We start from the raw sequence: 18,698 nt of genomic DNA on the forward strand, positions 1-18,698 counted from the left end.
TGACAAAAAATGAGTATCTTAACGTGTTCAAGTATAGTTAAATGTCTCTTAGAGAAATTCAGAACACTTTCAAGATTTGCTCATCAGCTGGTTTCAAAATCTATTTTTGATATATCCGATCCTTGATCAGATACTTTTGCCACCTTGGGTGGATGGCATAGCCACTTTTCAACTAACAAGCTGAGAACTCAAATTCCACTGTGACATGGATGTCTGTGAAGTCATTAATAAGACAGTAAAATAGCTTTCATCACCCAGTGTGAGACCACAACACTTTTTTTTTTTTTAATATACAGGAATCCCTCACTTTACATGGTTTTGAATAACATACTTTTCAAATTAACACAGTTAATAAATTGATACCACAATTTATTTAACACATATTCAAAATTCACTTAACACATTTGTCCATGCAGGTATCAATGAAACTTTTGGGATTGTCCTTGACCTTGAATGAGGTGTAGCTTTATTAAGCATCTTGTTAAGCACTTAGTTAAGCATCTGTCTGAAACTTCTCGAAAGAATGCTATACAACAGAATTTCTTCAAGTATACATAACAGAACTCCACAGGAATAGGCTGGCTTCAAACCTGACAGAAGTTGTTGCGATCAAGTACTTGACAACCTTTATAGAGAATGATTATGAAAAACAGTTGAAAACAATAGCGGTATTCATGGACCTCTCTGCTGCCTATGACACAGTGTGGAGAGAGGGTCTTATTTTAAAATTTCTAGAAACTATCACTATCCCATCACCAAACTAGCCAACCTAATTAATCAAATACTAGCAGACAGATGGATACAAGTATCTCTCAATAAATCCAAAAGTAAATTCTTCAAGATTAAAAATGGCCTACCTCAGGGTTCAGTTCTTGCCCCATTGCTCTTTAACTTATATGTTAGTGATATCCCAGAGACAACATCATGGAGATTCATGTACGCTGACAATATTGCCATTGCAACTCAACATTCAAAAAAGCTGAGAACATCTTAACTGAAGATCTGGCTGTACTTGATAAATACTTTAGACGATGGCGATTACAACCTAACCTGAACAAAACTGAAGTAGCATCCTTTCGTTTAAGTAATATCCAGGCCAACTATATCTCAAAAGTTTACTTCAGAAATAAACAGGTGAAATTTAACTACAGACGTTTGACATTTAAACATCATCTAGAAAATATTGCTACATTTAGTTTTCCAGATTCTAGAAAGAACCTGGAAAATTAAAAACTTGTAATAATATAATGCATAAACTTGCTGGTACTTCTTGGAGTGCTGATGCCAGCACACCGCATACTACTGCTCTGTCTTTGGTCTATTCCATAGCAGAGTATTGTGCTCCTGTGTGGCTGAACAGCACACATGCTTCTTTAGTCGATGCACAGCTGAATCAAAGTATGAGGATAATCTCTGGAGCTCTAAGATCTACTCCTGGCTACTGGCTCCCAACTCTCAGTAATATAGCCCCTCCCTCGCTTCACAGGACCCAAGCCTTAAGCAAATTATGGACAAAAATAATTGGAAACAGTTCCTTGCCTATCCACCAAGACATTTCCTTCCATACCTCACAAAGACTGAAATCCAAGTGCACTTACTGGAGGAGTGCAATACAAATGAACAACCAGAACTTCGACCTATGCGAGCCATCGGGAGAGTACTGGCTTCAACGTACTTCCAATCTTCAAATTCCCATTTCAAATTCAACATCTCCCATGTCCTGTTCTGATTCGAAAAAAATGGTACATACATGTCTCCCTAGACATGTATGGACCACTTTATATCGGATCAGAACAGGACATGGGAGATGTAAGCATCTCTTACATAAATGGAACTGGTCCGATACTCCAAACTGTGAATGCAGAAGGGGGATCCAGACTATTAATCACATTGTGCTTGAGTGCCCTATCTACTGATTCTCAGGTACTAAAGAGGACTTTTTTAAACTGGAGTGGATCCGGAATTTAAGGATTAAGCTCTAACTCCTGATTCTTAATTTTGATGTTTAATCATTTCAACCTATTGTACCCCTTTTAATATGATTTTTACAAGCTGTTTTATGTAATATTCTGCAATCTGTACATCATACGCTAAATAATAAAATCCCTAAATATAGTAAACACACATTCAACAGAGTATGTACTATATTTAGTGACAACTAATGTAATTAAAGAGAACTCCTAATATGTCGGCCTGGTTGGCATATCCGCTCTCCAGCCAAAAGGCTGCGGGTTCGAATCCCGCTGTGGGCATGGATGTTTATGATTGTCTGTGAAAGTACTAGTGTTGGTGGTCAGTGGTAGATGGTGTTGATGTTAGATGATGAAGGTTGGTGGAGTAGTGAGTTGAAGAGTTGTAGAGTAGATGCCCTTCCTCGATGAGTCTTTGGACTCCCTGGAGGTGTGATGTAATAATAATAATAATATGAAGTCCTTTCTTTCTATCTGGAAAGAAATAACCTCATATAATGAAAAACACCTCCCTTCTCACATTGCTACACTGCATATACAAAACTAAAACAGTTTTACTGTAGCATAAAACATAGTATCTAAATACATTTGTCCTAACATCCTCTTTCAAATTTTCAGTTGCAGAAAATGTAGTAAAAACTGCAATCATCAGGTGCAGAAAGTAAAAGATTAATGTAATGCACATAAAGATTTATATAACTCGAAATCAGAATTGCATTTGAAATTTTCTATATCATTAAGACAGTTCACAAATAATTTTATAAATAAAAGTTAATTGAAAACATTTGGTCCACCCTACATGGAAGATTCTCACTTGAAGTGAAAATAGATGGAGGTACCCAAAGTAACAGCATGCAAACTCTTGTCTCATTCAATAAATGTTTGGAAATTATTACTAGCACTCAGAAGAACTGAGTGATGATGGCCTCATTAACATTAATGAACAACATGAATAAGAACAAGATGACTGTGATGCAGAAGAAAAGATATCAATGAAGGACAAGTAAGAAGAAATCTGTTGACACGTTTTTTTTGAATAGTTGAAGGTTGTATTCTTCGCAAAAGACAGAGTGAGGGAGGACTGTACCAGGTAATAGGGGAAGATAGAATGAAAGAAAAGTTGGTTTGATAACTTTGGAGAAGGATGATAAATGGATGTTAACCAGCAGCTGCTCTTGTTCTTATAATTTTTGAAGAAAGTGAAATGATAGTAGCCAATTCAGCAGAGCACTGACACTGAACAAACTCGTAGAACACGCATAACATAGAGGACACTGAATGCTGTGAGAGGGACACAATTCTGTAAGAGAGGGTCATCACATCAAATGTGTAAACAGTATTCCACATTGGGAGGATTTAGGATTTATGAATGTTAACAGTTGTGAAAAGTAGTACCTTCAGTGGGAAAGGACACTGAATTTTTTGGCAGCTGGAGAAGCTATGGATGCGATATGTTTCAAAGACCAGAGATGCATGTCAATCCAAGAAGAAAAATCTGATAATTATTGAAACTAAAGGGAACAGATGCAAAATCTTTTTTGTGGGAAATTACAAAGGGCTGAGTTTTAGTAGCATTGAAGTTAACACGTTATCCTCATCCCATTGAAAAATAGTGAGGATATCAAAAGTTAAGACATTTATTATGAAGGCCTTGTGGCTTCTAATGATTGGACAATACATATCACCATCTGATGCTGTCTGGAGGTCCCAATCTGAATCTGTTGGACTTCAAATTGTAGTAGCTTGAGAGAGTAGCCTGCAAGGAACGACACCCCAGCATTGCCAGCCTGAAGATGGATTTGGAGCAAGCAGTGGCAGCGTTTCTGCATGCTGTGCATGCCACCATCAATATGCGGCCACATAGACTTTGGGTGTACATGAAGGCTAAAGGGAAATATTTCAAGCGCTGAGTGCTGCTATATGCATGTTATACAAATGGATTGTATGTGCTGAAAGTTATAAATGATTTACTGATAGATTAAAGGTTTTTGCACTGTTCAAGTTGTAACAGTATTTATGGCTAGACTAGGTAGCTGATGGACTTCCAGGGAGTGTAAAAGTTGGCTGTTTGATGACTTCCTGCAGTTTTTAAGAGAACGGCTGTAAGAGCAATTGGATAGTAATTTATTGGCTGACTGAAAGTAGGCATGTTTCCATACTGTAGTTGTTAGCCAAGTAGGAAAGATTGAAGAGGCAATATAGGATAGAGAATAAGTTTTTAGCAGGTGTTTGCAGGATGAAAGCTGTATAACTGGGAGATCTCCACGTAACCTTTTAAGGAATGCAGAGAATCGACCAGGGTTTCTGACCTAATGTCCAATCCTCAGCTTCTCATGGTGCACCTGTTAGGTATCTACCCATATACTGCATGAACAAGGATAGGTTTGCAATTTGGGATTTAGCTGATCAACTTGTATTCTTATTGGCTTAAAGAACAATGTAAAATGATGGTACAACATGACAGAATTTTATGCCAGCTGGGGCATCACCTGCTTGGTGCTATCAACATAAGAAGCATCAATAGAAAAGAAATAGAACTAGCAGAAGAATTGGATGAGTACCAGATTGCAAAATAGGAGTGACTGAAATAAAGAAGACAAAAACAGTGAGATCTTTCTAAGCAACAAATACAAAATATTATATTCAGCCACTAACAATCAGGGAAAACAGGAAGTAGCTATAGTATTCAACACAAAATATTAGGATAAATCTTCTTGAATGGCAGGCAATATCAAGTAGAGTGATGTGGGCAAATATCATAATGGAGATCTGGATAATGAGACTTATTTGAGCTTATGGTTCCACAGAAGGTTCTACCAAGGAAGAAATAGAGGTATTTTTTTTGAGGCATTAGGGAAGGTAGCTGGCACAATGAAAAAGGAAAAGTTGGTCCTTGTTGAAGATCTAAACAGCAGAGTAGGAATGATTAGACATATAGAAATGTTTTGGGAAAATTGGAGTAAAGAGAAAAGTTAATAATAATGGTAAATGCCTGCTGGATTTCTGTTCAGGACATGCATTAGTTATTACCAACACCATGTTGGAACATGGTGTTGGGAACTAATGTGGACAAATTCACATGGAGAGAAGATGCAAGAAATAAGCAAAGTCTCATTGACTATGTATAGCTGATAGCAACAGGTTCAGGACAAGAGTATACAAAGGATTTGAAATAGGAAGTGATCACCATCTCTTTTTGAGCAGTATAAAATTGAATTTCATATTGAAAAGAAGAGTATGTAAGAAAGCTTTAAAACAAATCAAAAAATTATATACTTGGTTTAATCCTTTATCCAAGTGTAAGCACGAAAAACAGTTTCAGCCTTTATTGAGGTCTCATCAGTGGGAGCCAGACCTAAAGGTGATACTAAGGTTGAAGTAATTCAGAAGTCAAATTTTCATTTACGAGTTGCCAAAGGTGTCACACCTTATTATTAAAATACCCTGGATTAGAGATAGTTGTTGGCAAGTGATGTGAAGTCATTAGCTTCTATATATGAGCTACCCTGGTCCTGATTATATTTCAGGTGCAAACTTTGTTTGCTTACACTTGGATAAAGGATGAAACCATGTATGTAATTTATAGTATAACCAAGTGGAAAAACTTCCAAAAACAAATCAAAGTTGAGCAGCTTTCAGAGGCGAACTGTAGATTCAATACACAAACATCATTTAAGAAAAAAAATGAGTATGAAAACAAGAACCAAACTTTGGAGTTTCAGTGACAAACCTGAAGAAAACATTGATCGATTCAGCTAGAGAGGCATGTGGTGAGGTTGTCTGTTAGGATAGAAAAATCAGAACTCCATAATAGACTCAGGAAGTTAAAAAGGCAGTGAAGGAAAACAAGAAAGCATATGAAAAGTTCCTAGCAAGTAAATCAGCTTGTGCTCTTAGAGAATACAGTGAAAATGTGAGAAAGTGAAGCACTATGTAAAACTAGCTAAACAAAAGTCATGGGAAGACTTTGGTAAGAACATAGAAAATAAATATCAGAAAGGTAGAACTATTCTGGAGGAAACTGAAAAAGCTTAGAAATGGAGAAAAAGAGTACTGTAAAAGGAAATAAAGATGATAAAGGTGAAATGAAAACTGAAGATAGATATTCTAGATGTTTGGAGTAATTACTTTGAAAGTCTGCTAAATGAAACATGCAGTGTCAGCACAGTGGTAGAAAACTCCCAACAGGAATATATATATATATATATATATATATATATATATATAAAAAATCATACTTGAAGTAGAGAAAGTCATCAAAAACCTGAAATGTAGAAAAGCAGCTGAAGTAGATGAAATGTGACCAGAAATGCTCAAATATTGAGGTTTTAAATTTTTACAGTGGTTGCATTGCAGAATTCAGAAATCCTGGTCATAAGGTTGAATTCCAGATGATTGCAGCAGAGCTTGCATAATACCCAGATATAAAAAGAGAAATAACACAATGTGAAAATTACAGAGGTATTTCTCTATTGAGTGTTTCTGGTAAAATGTATGCCAGTATACTTGATAGCTGGCTAAGAACAATTGTGGAAGGGAAGCTTGGTGAAGAACAAGTTGGGTTCAGGGTGAATAGAGGTTGTCAGGATCAGATTTTCACTTTAAGACAAATAACTGAGAAATCTTGGGAAGATAGCAAGGATTTGTATTTAAGTTTTGTTGATCTGGAAAAAGCATATGACAAGGTGCTAAGAGGAAAGCTTTTAAAATGCTACAGTTTTAAGAGCTTCAATTAGGTACAGAATTTCTATAGAACAACTTTCTGTACCTACTTTGATTAGGTACAGAAAGATGGTTTGATGTTAAATCAGGTGTGTGACAAAAATGCACATTATTTCCACTGTTATTCATCATCTATATGGATCACATTATGAAGGAAAATGGTATTAAATCTGATATCAAAATTGGCAATGTTAATGTTAGCTCTTTACTTTATTCAGGTGATGAAGGATTCCTGATCAGATAATCTGATCAGGAATCTTTCAGATTTGTTACTATCAGGCTCATTTCTGTGTACTAATCAGCCTGAAAAACCACTACTGCTATACCCTTGAATAGGGAGAGTCTGGGTCACTACAGTGCATTTGGCATGTCCTTGAAGAGTGTCATCACCTACACTACATGTGCTAAAGTGGGGAAGGGAGAAAGAAACCAGAGCCCTTGCTCAGAAGACCAAACATGGCAGTAAGCCACTTCAGGTCTCCAATAAGGTGGTGGTGGTGTCACTGGAAGATGAAAGGAAAACACATACATACAAACCATGTTCTGTCTCCAAAGCAGGATTCCAAGATTATCTAACCCTTAACTCATGTATTAATGTGCTCTAACCTTCCCATGACTAGCACTATCATTAAAAAAGCCACTCTTGAGAACGTGAACACTCAACATACATGTATTCTAAAAATAAGCTAAGATTTGTTACTTTTATGTATACAAGATTAATTATTTGCAGATATCCAGAAACTGATAAACCTCTGCATATTGCAAAAATTAAGGTTTAACAAAAATGTTAAAAAGAATGGTGAGCTAATTCACATTTTGCTCATAGGGCTACTGCACAGAACTACGACACTAGATCAAAAAATTATATATTCTCCACAAGAATATAATTAGTCTCTGTTCTTATACCAAAGATGCATCCAGTGCCTCATGACTTTTTTTTATATCTCACAGAAGGCTAAGTTGAATTCCTTAAGAAGTTCAGATGAAACTTCTTAAGCACTTTCATTAATTCCACTCATGTCATCTATCCTGTTATCCTGTTGAGTATATCTTAACTGTACAAGACTTACTCCAAATAAATACAACTGATGATATCTTTATCTCATTTATAATTAATGTGACAATGAAATTAAAAAGTAATAAAAAATAAAACTTCAAGGATACTTGAGAAGCATTACTATCTTCAGGAAATATATCCTGGAGTTTTTCAAAAGGCAATCCAATATCACTCCTTCCTTCTAACCAACATTCTTTACCAGAAAATCCTCCTTGAAACTGTATATGAACTTCAGTTGGTACAATTTGTTGTGGAAATTCTAGATGAATGAACTGTGGTGAGCCCTTCAAGAGTAAATATATTAAATAATCATATTTATGACTATCAATTTGAATACACTCAACTCTTACTATAAATAAGTGCTAGACAGGAATAGTTTTTCTATTAGGTCAGTTTTATATAATGAACTCCCTTTGGAATAGAATTTTCAGCAGTTTATCAAAGTGAATGAGTTCATTATAATAAGTATTTGCTATATTGAGAACTTAACATATATCACTCTTAAAATCTTTTATAGCAAAACAAATACGACAAATTTTTAACAATCAGAGAACTGAATTAAATTTAAGAATATATAGATTATCAACTTTAAATAATTTTAGACATTCAGAACTCACAACTGATTCCTGAAATAAGCAACAGTATCTTACACTCAGGGATCAGTTGCTGGACACTGGCTTTTGATTTTAAAATCAAGTGATCTCAAGCATTACAACTGGGAAAGCAGATGAAACTGTAGTGTTTTAAATTAATAATTTCTCATAAGGAAAACTGTTTAGTACACAATTTTTCTTTCTATAACATACAAAACAAATAACATATAAAACATAATAAATCCAATTACTAACAAGTATTACTATAATGGCAAAGAAGTGTAAGTGTTAATTCATTCTCACTGTTATTAGAAAAGAATTGTCACAAAAACTTAATCTGTCAAAAATGTCACAATAAAAATAAATGATATATATATTTCCTTTTCATTTACCAAAGAGTTGAGACTTTTTGCTCAGATTCTTTTTTATTTTATTATGTATGTACGTATATATGTTATAGAAAGAAAATTCTCTGTATGTATATATTTATTTTATTTTATTGGAAATTGCTAGCCATTTGACTCCCTTTCAAATATAACTACAATATAAAAGCAGTAAGAATACAGCAATTAAATGCTGCCATCTCATGTATTTAATCCTATTTAATATTATATGAACCCATTTCTTCTAAGAGGGAGAAAAAACAATTTACTTATACCAGTGATTAACAAGAACTGGCTGAAAAATGCCAAGAAAAATATACTCTAGTTGGTTAATAAAATCAAAGTTTTTGCATATCAAGAGCCATGTAGTGAGTCTTAAGTAAATATTATAGCAAGTCACTGACTATTCCAATAACAAGAATCATGTCAGCCAAAATTTGACCAATTCTAATGGATAATTCTAGGCTGAATTTTATCAGTTCAATTTTACTCAGACGTATTCAACAGGACTGAATGTGCTGATTAATAGTAGTTGCTTAATTGTTAAAGCTGCTTAAATAAGAGGAAATTTGCACAAGGATATAAGGACAAGAGAATTGACTAACTGTTGATAGAAAGTTCAATCCTTGCCTTCTCATAGTGTGCCTCATTATTAAATATCAAGCTAAATACTAAATGAACAAGGATGGACTAACAATTTGGAACTCAGCTAACTAAGTTGTATTCTGTATTGACTTAAACTCAAACCAAAAATTATGGAACGATATAGTGAAATGTCCTACCAGCTGAGGCATTGCCCAATCACCATTTTCATCATGGAACCAAGGAGAACAGTGAAAAGACAGCTGATGGAACAAACTTACTGCCAGTAGAATTGAAATTAAAAAAATAAAAAGAAATGGAAACAGCATAAAATTAGAAAAATACCATGTCAACACAGTTGCGGTTATGCTTATTTGAACTGATGTGTTGATAATATATTAATAAAGAACTTTAATGGGTTACTAAAAACAAAAGTAAAATTTTAATATTTTAATTCAATATTTTGCCTAACAATAACCAAGGCATTTTTCAAGTATAAAGATAAAGTAAACAATTATTTTTAATACCTTCATTATATTAAGAAAAATATTAATTAAAATATTAAATTTTTTTTTTAAACTTCTGTGTTGTTAATAACCAATACAGTTTGTTATTAACAACTAGTGTTACTGAGATGAAGACAGGTGAGATATTGTTAAATCTACCCTATATATATATATATAACGATAAGCCTTTTTTGTCACGTTTTGAAACTCAGGGGCTACCCTTAGTGTCAAGTCTTCAAATGTCATCAGAATTCAAGGAGAACCGGCCTACCAATCTAGAACACGGGTGGGGGGGATCGTAGGCACCAGGGGGGCATAGCCCCCCCTAGTAATAACTATAAAAGGTTTATATTCAGGCAATAGTGATTAAGGAATGGGAGGGAAGAAGTAGATATAATATTCAACAAATGATAAAACTCTTGAATGGTAGCCAATTTATCGGTGTCGAGGCTAGCAGGTGAAAAGATGTACTGTCAGAGAGCTCCTGAAAGATTTGTGATTTTTGTTGATTTATTAAGTGTTTTCTTATATTTAATTGTGTATTTTAATATATTATTGTAGTTTTATTAGTGTAGTTATTGTACTAAAGTGTTTTATAACATAATTTCAGAAAAATTATTAGTTTTTACTACCCTTAAAAATGGTGCCAAAAACTCATTGTAACAAGGCAGTGACTAAAGCTAAAGTTGCTACTGAGGAGAGCATTTGTCCTAAACAAAAACACTGCTTCAGTGATGATAATAATTTATCTGAGGATACGCTGACATTAGAAATAACTCGGTTAAAAGAAATTATTAGGAAATCCACCAGGGAATTGGAAAACGTTTGTTTAAACTTCGACAGAATAAGAAAAAGAACAGACAGGAAAATACTGAACTTGGTAATCAAAATATTAGTAACAACAAGGTAAGTCAGTTAATATCTAAGAAAAAAGAGGTAATATAGTATGGTGACTCAATTTTAAAATTTGTGCTTGCCGAGGGAGTCACCACTTCTAGTTTCTCGGGAGCAAAAATTAAAAATATGACAAACGTAATTGAAAACCAAAAAAGAAATGGTAGTGCTGGTAGGTACTAATAATTTAAGTGGTGACAAACATAGTATGAGAGAAGATATGAAAGATCTGTTGGAAGAAGCGAGAAAGAAATGTGAGAGAGCAAAAATTGTAGGATTACTACCTCGATATGATAGTACTGAGTTAAGAAGGAGAGCAATGATAGCAAATGATTTCACATGTAGGCTATGTAGAAGATATGGATGTGAGTTTTTAGATGTGTGGGGTGTGTTTGATGGCAGAAAAGATTTGTATAAGAATGATGGCCTGCACTTGAATTCATTTGGCATCAGAAGCCTGGAGAAATCACTTCTTGGTATGTGACTTAATGCAGAGAGTCGGGAAAACTAGATCATCAAGGGAGGAATGGGAAAAATGTGTGTGAAAGTTCAGCTATGGTACACAAATGTGATAAAGATATAAATGCCTTTGAACATGATTATGTATGTGGCGTAGGAGTGGAAAAATATGCTTTGGGTTCGAACCTTTTAAGTATGTCTGGGAGGGAAAAGAGAAAATTCTAGAACAAGACCAAATACATTGTATATCTAATTATAAGAATAGGCTAGGTCATAATTTATTATGTCTATACACAAATGCCAGGAGCATTAGGAACAAAGGAGTTGGGTTTGTTGCTTTATTGAATACGATGTGGCCTAAGATTGTTAGCATTAGTGAAACCTGACTATCAGAATCAGATATGGTAAGTGGGATCAAGTGTAATGGATATACTATTTTTAGGAATGACAGAAGAGATAGGAGAAGAGGAGAAGGAGTGCTACTAATGATATGAGATGACTTGAGTCTAGTTAGGGTAGAAATACAAGAAAACAATGATGGTAACAATGTCCCATGTAGCGATGACTTTGAGTCTATTTGGTGTGAAGTGGAGGTTAACAGAATGAAATATATAGTGGGGTGTTGCTACAGACCTGGCAGCTCAGTTGTAGAGGACAAAGAAATGCATCGCCAATTTAGCCTTATGGGTACCAAGCGAATGATCATTATGGGTGACTATAATTTTCCAAACATTGATTGGGTAGAAGAGAAATCTCATGATCAGAAAGAACAGGAATTTATTGAATTGTTGCGGGATAACTTTCTCAAGCAGCATGTGAAAGAAGGAACTCGAGGTCAAAGAGTGTTGAATTTGTTCATAGCGTCAGAAGGGATCTCTGTTAAGGATATAGCTATTTTACCACCAATTGGTGACAGTGATCATGTAGTTCTTTCTTGGGAAGTATTTACTTGTATTGAAGCTCTGATTAAAACAGGCTGCATACTGAACTACAAAGGTGGAAATTATGATCGACTTAGAAAAATACTATCTTTGGTCCCATGGTATCAGTTACTGAATGGAAAAAATGTCAGCAATGCATGGGAATCTTTGAAAAAGTGCTTGAATGAGGTGGTATCTGAATGTATCCCTAGTGTTCGAAGAGTAAATAGATTGGGTGTGAAATGGATGTGCAGCCTTATTAAGCTAGAAATCCACAAGAAGAAGATGATGTGGAAAGAGTATTGTGAGAATAAGAGTGAGAGGAGTTATGAAATACAGAAAGCTCAGGCCAGAAAAGTAATGAGTATTGTGAGAAAAGCTAAAACAGAGTATGAAAAGAAACTGGCGATGCAAGCTAAAGCCAATCCAAAAGAATTTTATCGTTATGCCGCAAGCAAAAGAAAGAATGAATGTGAAAGAATAACTTTATTGAATCCAGATGGTACACGAGTGTCGGAAGCTAAGGAGATTGTTCAGTTAATGAGTGCTCACTTTGCCAAATATATCAACCAAGCGTGCGTAGTATGGTGCACAGTGCTACTGCTACGTTGGATGAAGAGTTAGAGGTTCATGAAAATGAGGTTGAAGAACTTTTGCATTACTTGGATAAAATTTGTCAATAGGGATAGATGGAATATCTGCCCGTTTGTTAAAGGAATGTCCAGCTTAATTGGCTAGGCCTTTCACACATTTGTATAACTTGAGTCTCAGCTCAGGAATGATACCACAGGAATGGAAGGAATGTAATATAGTTCCATTGCACAAGGGTGGTGCAAAAACTGATGTGTCTAACTACTGACCTATTAGTATTTCTGGTGTGGTAGTGTAAATTTTAGAGAAGTTAGTAAGAACTCCCATACAGAAATGGGTAGACAATCATTCTATACTCTGCAGGGAACAGCATGGGTTTACTAAAGTAGGTCATGTTTTAGCAATTTGTTCATATTTTATAACAATGTTACGGCCAAGTTGGATAAAGGAAATGGATACACTGTGATAATGTTGGATTTTTCTAAGGCATTTGATAGGATACCACACGATAGGCTGTTGCATAAACTGGAGAATATGGGATTGGAACATAATCTATTGACTTGGATCAGGGGATGGTTAACAGACAGATATCAAAAAGTGGTAAACAGTGGGTGTGAATCTGCAAGATTTAAGGTAACCAGTGGTGTACCTCAGGGTTCAGTCCTTGGGTCATTATTGTTCAATCTATACATTAATGACTTCAAGCAGGGTCTATCATCAGATTTGCAATTGTTTGCTGATGATGTGAAGATAGGCAGGGCAATCAAGGATTCTACTGATATTTAGCAATTACAAAATAATTTGAATAGACTGGAAATCTGGGTAAACGAAAGTGGCTGTCAGTTTAATGTTAGTAAGTGTAAAGTTATGCACTTTGGCGTGATTAGAGATCCAGCAGAATATTATATTAGCAGGGTTATGCTACAAGAAACTGAAGAGGCAAGGGATCTTGGTGTATTGGTGGATAAGAATTTAAAGTTCAAAGGTCACATAGCAAAAGTTGCAAATACAACTCAGAGGATAATTTCTATGCTGAAGTGAACCTTGACATGTAAGGATAATGAAGTAATTTTGCCTCCTTATAAGGCTTTGATAAGACCACACTTGGATTACTGTGCTCAGATTTGGTCTCCCACGTTCCAAGGGGATAAAGAAGCTGTGGAAAGGGTGCAAAGAAGAGTTACAAAGATTATATCCGGATTATGGGATTTAGATTATGAGGACAGATTGTGAGTATGTGGATTGTAGACTCTGGTTAACAGGAGAAAGATGGGTGATACGATAGAGGTCTATAAACTTTTGAATGGGTGTTATAGCATTTCAAATGATAAAATTTTTCGTTATATGGAAGGCAGGGAGAGAACACTGGGGCATCCATGGAAGTTAAGGTTGTTCTCAGTCAAGAAAGGGGTAAGAGCTAGATTTTTCTCTCAGAGAGCAGTGAGTGAGTGGAATAATTTGACCTTAGGGGTAGTGAGTGCATCTAGTGTAAATGAATTTAAGGGAAGGTATGATAGCTGGGTTGGGAAATTTACAGCCTCCCTTGATGAGTCCTTGACTCCCTGGAGGTCTCAGATAATAATAATAATTTCAATTAGAATGATATGGACAATTTTAAAAATTGCTATAGGGCTATCTGGAATTATGGCCAAAGCACTAAAGATATGAGGCTAATGTATTTGTGCATGTTCTGGAATTTTTCTGGATGAAAAACCAAAGTTTCCAGAAAGGGAACCCTCCTTATGAAACTGGCTGACTCACTTTCAGTTGAAAAAATCCATCTAAAAGTTCTTTGCATCCTAGATGGAATGTGAATCCAAACCATTCCAACCACAGGGCATAGTCAACATCAAATGAGCTATGGGGACTCTTTCAAAACGAGAAATTTAACAGAGATATTTGTGCCTGTGTTCCCACAAAAGATTCACTAAGGAAGTTTTTTTTTTTTTTTTTTGAATCTCGAGAGAGAGAGAGAGAGTAGTTGACAAAGAGATAGCCAGATATTGTTCGGGATCTAAATATCAGAATAGGAAATAGATACCAGTCATATACAAATGTTCGAGAGAAATTTGAAGTGAGATACTAATACGTATCTACTGGATTTAAGAACATTGGTTCACCATGTTACAGCACAAAGATATAAATTCACACAACCTTATTGATCAGATATGATCTTTCTCCAGTTTGATTAAACTTTAACCTTTATATCAATGACATTGTCAGTGGATTGCAAGTGAATATTCAGTTGTTTGCAGATGATGCGAAGCTGGGAAGGGTTATTAGTAATAGTGCAGATGTGGTAGCCCTGCAAGAGGATTTGAATAAGATTGACAGATGGGCAATGAATGGGGGTGTCGGTTTAATGCAGCAAAATGTAAGGTCTTGAGGTTTGGGAAACATCGATGGCATGCTGAATACTCTATTGGAGGAGCTATACTGGAGGATGTATGGGGGACAAGAGATCTGGGTTGATGACTGATAGAAACCTGAAAGGGGACATATTGCAAAGGTGGTGAAGGTAGCACAGAGGATTCCTGCAATAATGAGAAGGACACTGACCAGCAGAGATAAAAGAGTTATCATTCCGTTGTATAAGACTCTGATCAGACCACACTTAGATTATTCACAGATTTGGTTCCCAGGATTTGAAGGGGATAAATTAATGTGGAAAGGGTACAAAGGCAGATAACAAAGATGGTTTCAGGACTGTATAATATTAGTTATGAGGATCGGCTGAGGGAATGTGGACTGCAGAATTTGGTGGATAGAAGGAGAGGTGATATGATTGAGACTTTTAAGCTGATGAGAGGTGGTTACAGGGTTGACACTGGAGAGTCCTTTTGCTTGGTTGAACGTCGTGAAGGATTGATGACAAGGGGCCATTCCTGGAAGTTACGAAAGGAAACTGTGAGCAAGAGGGTGAGGAGTGGTTTCTTTGCATGGAGGGTGGTTGAACCATGAAATGCATTGCCTGATAGAATGGTGAGAGTGAGAACGGTCAATGAGTTTAAGGAGTGGTATGATAGACTTTGTGTTTCCTAAGAGTCCCTCCCACAATGAGCCTTGATAGACTGTTTCCTAGGAAGGGCCTCCCACGATGTCTTTTGACTCCATAGAGGCCTGAATAATCATCATCAAATTCCTGAAATGTACCTTCAAGGGGTGTACAGGATATGATAGTACTACATGAAAAATTTACATAATTACTAACTTCCTATCTACAATTTTCCTCCAAATCAGTCTGTTACTTGTCAAGACTCCAACATTATCAGATCTTATATTTCTATCGTCTAAGGCACTTTGTACCGTATCAATCCACCTATATCTTGGTATTCCTCTGGGTTATTTTCCTGCCAACCTGGCAGAGAACACTTGTTTTGCTAATCTCTATTTGCCAATTCTGTTTAAGTGACCATACCACCTGAGATTAGCTCTGTTAACACATTCCTGGATGCTGACAATGTAAAGTTCTTTCCTAATATCCTCGTTTTTAATATGATATTGCCATTGATGCCATCTGTTCACGCCTCTAATCTTTCTCAGGACTCTCATTTCTGCAGTCTCTAGTCTTTGGTCAAGTGTTTTACTTCTGACCCAGTTCTCGGATCCATAAGTTAAAATTGGTTTGAACACTATCTTGTATACAGCTAATTTAGTGTTCTGACTAATTTCTCTCTTATTCCATATGAATTTATTCAACTGACTTCCTACCATACCAGCTTTGTTGATTCTGTTGTCTATTTCCATATTTAATTTACCATATTAAGTAAAAATCTTGCCTAAACAGCTGAAATGTTTTACTTGTTCCACAGATTCACCCTTCACAACATAGTTCACATTTTCAATTCTACCTATTTTCATTGTCTTTGTCTTTTTAATGCTGACTTTCATACCATATCTATTACAACAGTTATTCAATTTAGTCAGGGAATCTTGCAAACTTGTAGCAGATTTATTTAGAAGTATAACATCATCCGCATAAAGCAAAGAGCTGACATTAACATCTCCAATTCTGATATCATGTTTAATACCACTTTCCTTCATAATGTGATCCATATAGATAATGAATAACAGAGAGGATAATGTACATCCTTGTCTCACACCAGATTTAACATTAAACCATCTTCCTGTAGTTCCTTCAATTCTAACTGCTGACTTGCAACTCAAATAAAGACTAAGTATTGCTTGATATAATGCCCCATTGACACCATATAACTGTAGCGTATTGAATAGCTTCTCTCTTGGCACCTTGTCATATGCCTTTTCCAGATCGACAAAACTTAAATATAGATCTTTGTTATATTCCCATGCATTCTCAACTATTTGTCGTAAAGTGAAGATCTGATCCTGACAGCCTCTATTTGGCAATCTAAATCCAGCTTGTTCTTCACCAAGCATTTTTTCCACAATCACTATTTCCCTACCTCTGTAATACTCACATTCAGTTTTATTCCCCTTTTTATATATACATATGGGCACTATTAGAGCTCTACTCCAATCATAGGGAATTCGTCCCTCTGTCCAGGCTTTCAGAACTATGCAGTGCAGCCACTGTAAGATTCTTATACCACCATACTTCAGCATTTCTGGTTGAATATCATCTACTCCTGCTGCCTTTCACACATTTCAAGCCTTTGATGGCTTTTTCTACTTCAAGTATGGATAAGTATTCCTGACTGTATGCCTGTTGAGTGTTTTTTTACCACTGTGCTATCATTGCTTGTTTTTTGAAGTAATTACTCCATACTTCATGGATATTTTTTTCTCCTGTTTTCATGTCACCTTTATCATCTCTAATTCCTTTTACAGCACTCTTATCTCCATTTCTAAGCTTCTTCAACAACCTCCAGAATATCTTACCACCTTCTTGATATTTATTTTCTATATTCTTGCCAAAGTCCTCCCATGACTTTTGTTTAGCTAGTTTTACACAGTGTTTTGCTTTCTTACATTTGTCTCTGTATTCTCTAAGAGTTCCTGGCAAATAAGCTGACTTATTTGCCAGGAACTTTTGATATGCTTTCTTCTTTTTCTTCACTGCCTCTTTAACTTCCTATGTCCACCATGGAGTTCTGATTTTTCTATCCCTGCAGACAACCTCACCACATGCCTCTCTGGCTGAATCAATCAGGGTTTTCTTCAAGGCTTGCCACTGAATCTCCAAGGTTTGGTTCCTGTTCTCAAACTCTTTCATTTCTTCTTCAATAATCTTTGTGTATTTTAGTCTACAATTCACATCTGAGAGCTGCTCAACTTTTATTCGCTTTAAAACTTTCTTATATGTTATTCTTTTCAATATGAAATTCAATTTTATCCTGCTCAAGACTAAATAGTGATCGCTTCCAATTTCAAATCTCTGTACACTCTGGTGTCCTGCACCAGGGAGAAAACATCACTATCAACAATAACATAGTCAATGAGACTTTTCTTATTCCTTGCCTTCTCTCCATGTGAATTTGTGCACATTTTTATGTTGGAACATGGTGTTAGTAATAACCAGTTCATGTCCTGAGCAGAAATCCAACAGGAATTTGCCATTATTATTAACTTTGCTCTTTTCTCCAAATTTTTCCAAAATATTTTTGTATGTCTGACAATCACTTCCTATTCTTCTATTCAGATCCCCAAAAAGGACCAACTTTTCCTTTTTCATTGTGTCAGTTGCTTTTTCTAAAGCATCAAAAAATTCCTCCACTTCTGCTTTAGTAGAACCTTCTGTGGGACCATAGGCACAAATAAGTCTCATTGTCCAGTTCCCCATTCTCATATTTGCCCACATAACTCTACTTGAGAATGCCTGCCATTCAAGAAGATTAGCCTCATATTTTGTGTTGAATACTATGGCTACTCCTTTTCCTTGACTGTCATTGCCTGCATATAACATTTTGTATTTATTGCTCAGATATATCTCACCAGTTTTTGTCTTTTTCTTTCAGTCACCCCTATTATGTCAATCTAGTACTTATCTAATTCCTCAGCTAGCTCCATTTCTTTGCCATTCAGGCTTCTTATGTTGATAGT

At 35.6% G+C, this 18,698-nt stretch overlaps 1 protein-coding gene across 4 annotated transcripts in view; it reads right to left on the reverse strand.

The window, feature by feature from the left end:
* The window catches only part of LOC150092988 (nuclear receptor 2C2-associated protein), a 142,911-nt gene that overhangs the window by 23,742 nt on the left and 100,471 nt on the right, over positions 1-18,698 (reverse strand). For all 4 annotated transcript variants that reach the window (XM_090414120.1, XM_090414121.1, XM_090414118.1 and 1 more), the window contains one exon: positions 7,857-8,033. In XM_090414120.1, the coding sequence (XP_090270246.1) occupies positions 7,857-8,033 (177 nt within the window). The remainder of the gene's footprint in view (positions 1-7,856; positions 8,034-18,698) is intronic.

Source organism: Typopeltis vanoorti, chromosome 24, assembly GCF_054136105.1.
Source record: "Typopeltis vanoorti isolate ZY-2024b chromosome 24, IOZ_Tvanoo_1.0, whole genome shotgun sequence".
Taxonomy (NCBI): Eukaryota; Metazoa; Arthropoda; class Arachnida; order Uropygi; family Thelyphonidae; genus Typopeltis; species Typopeltis vanoorti.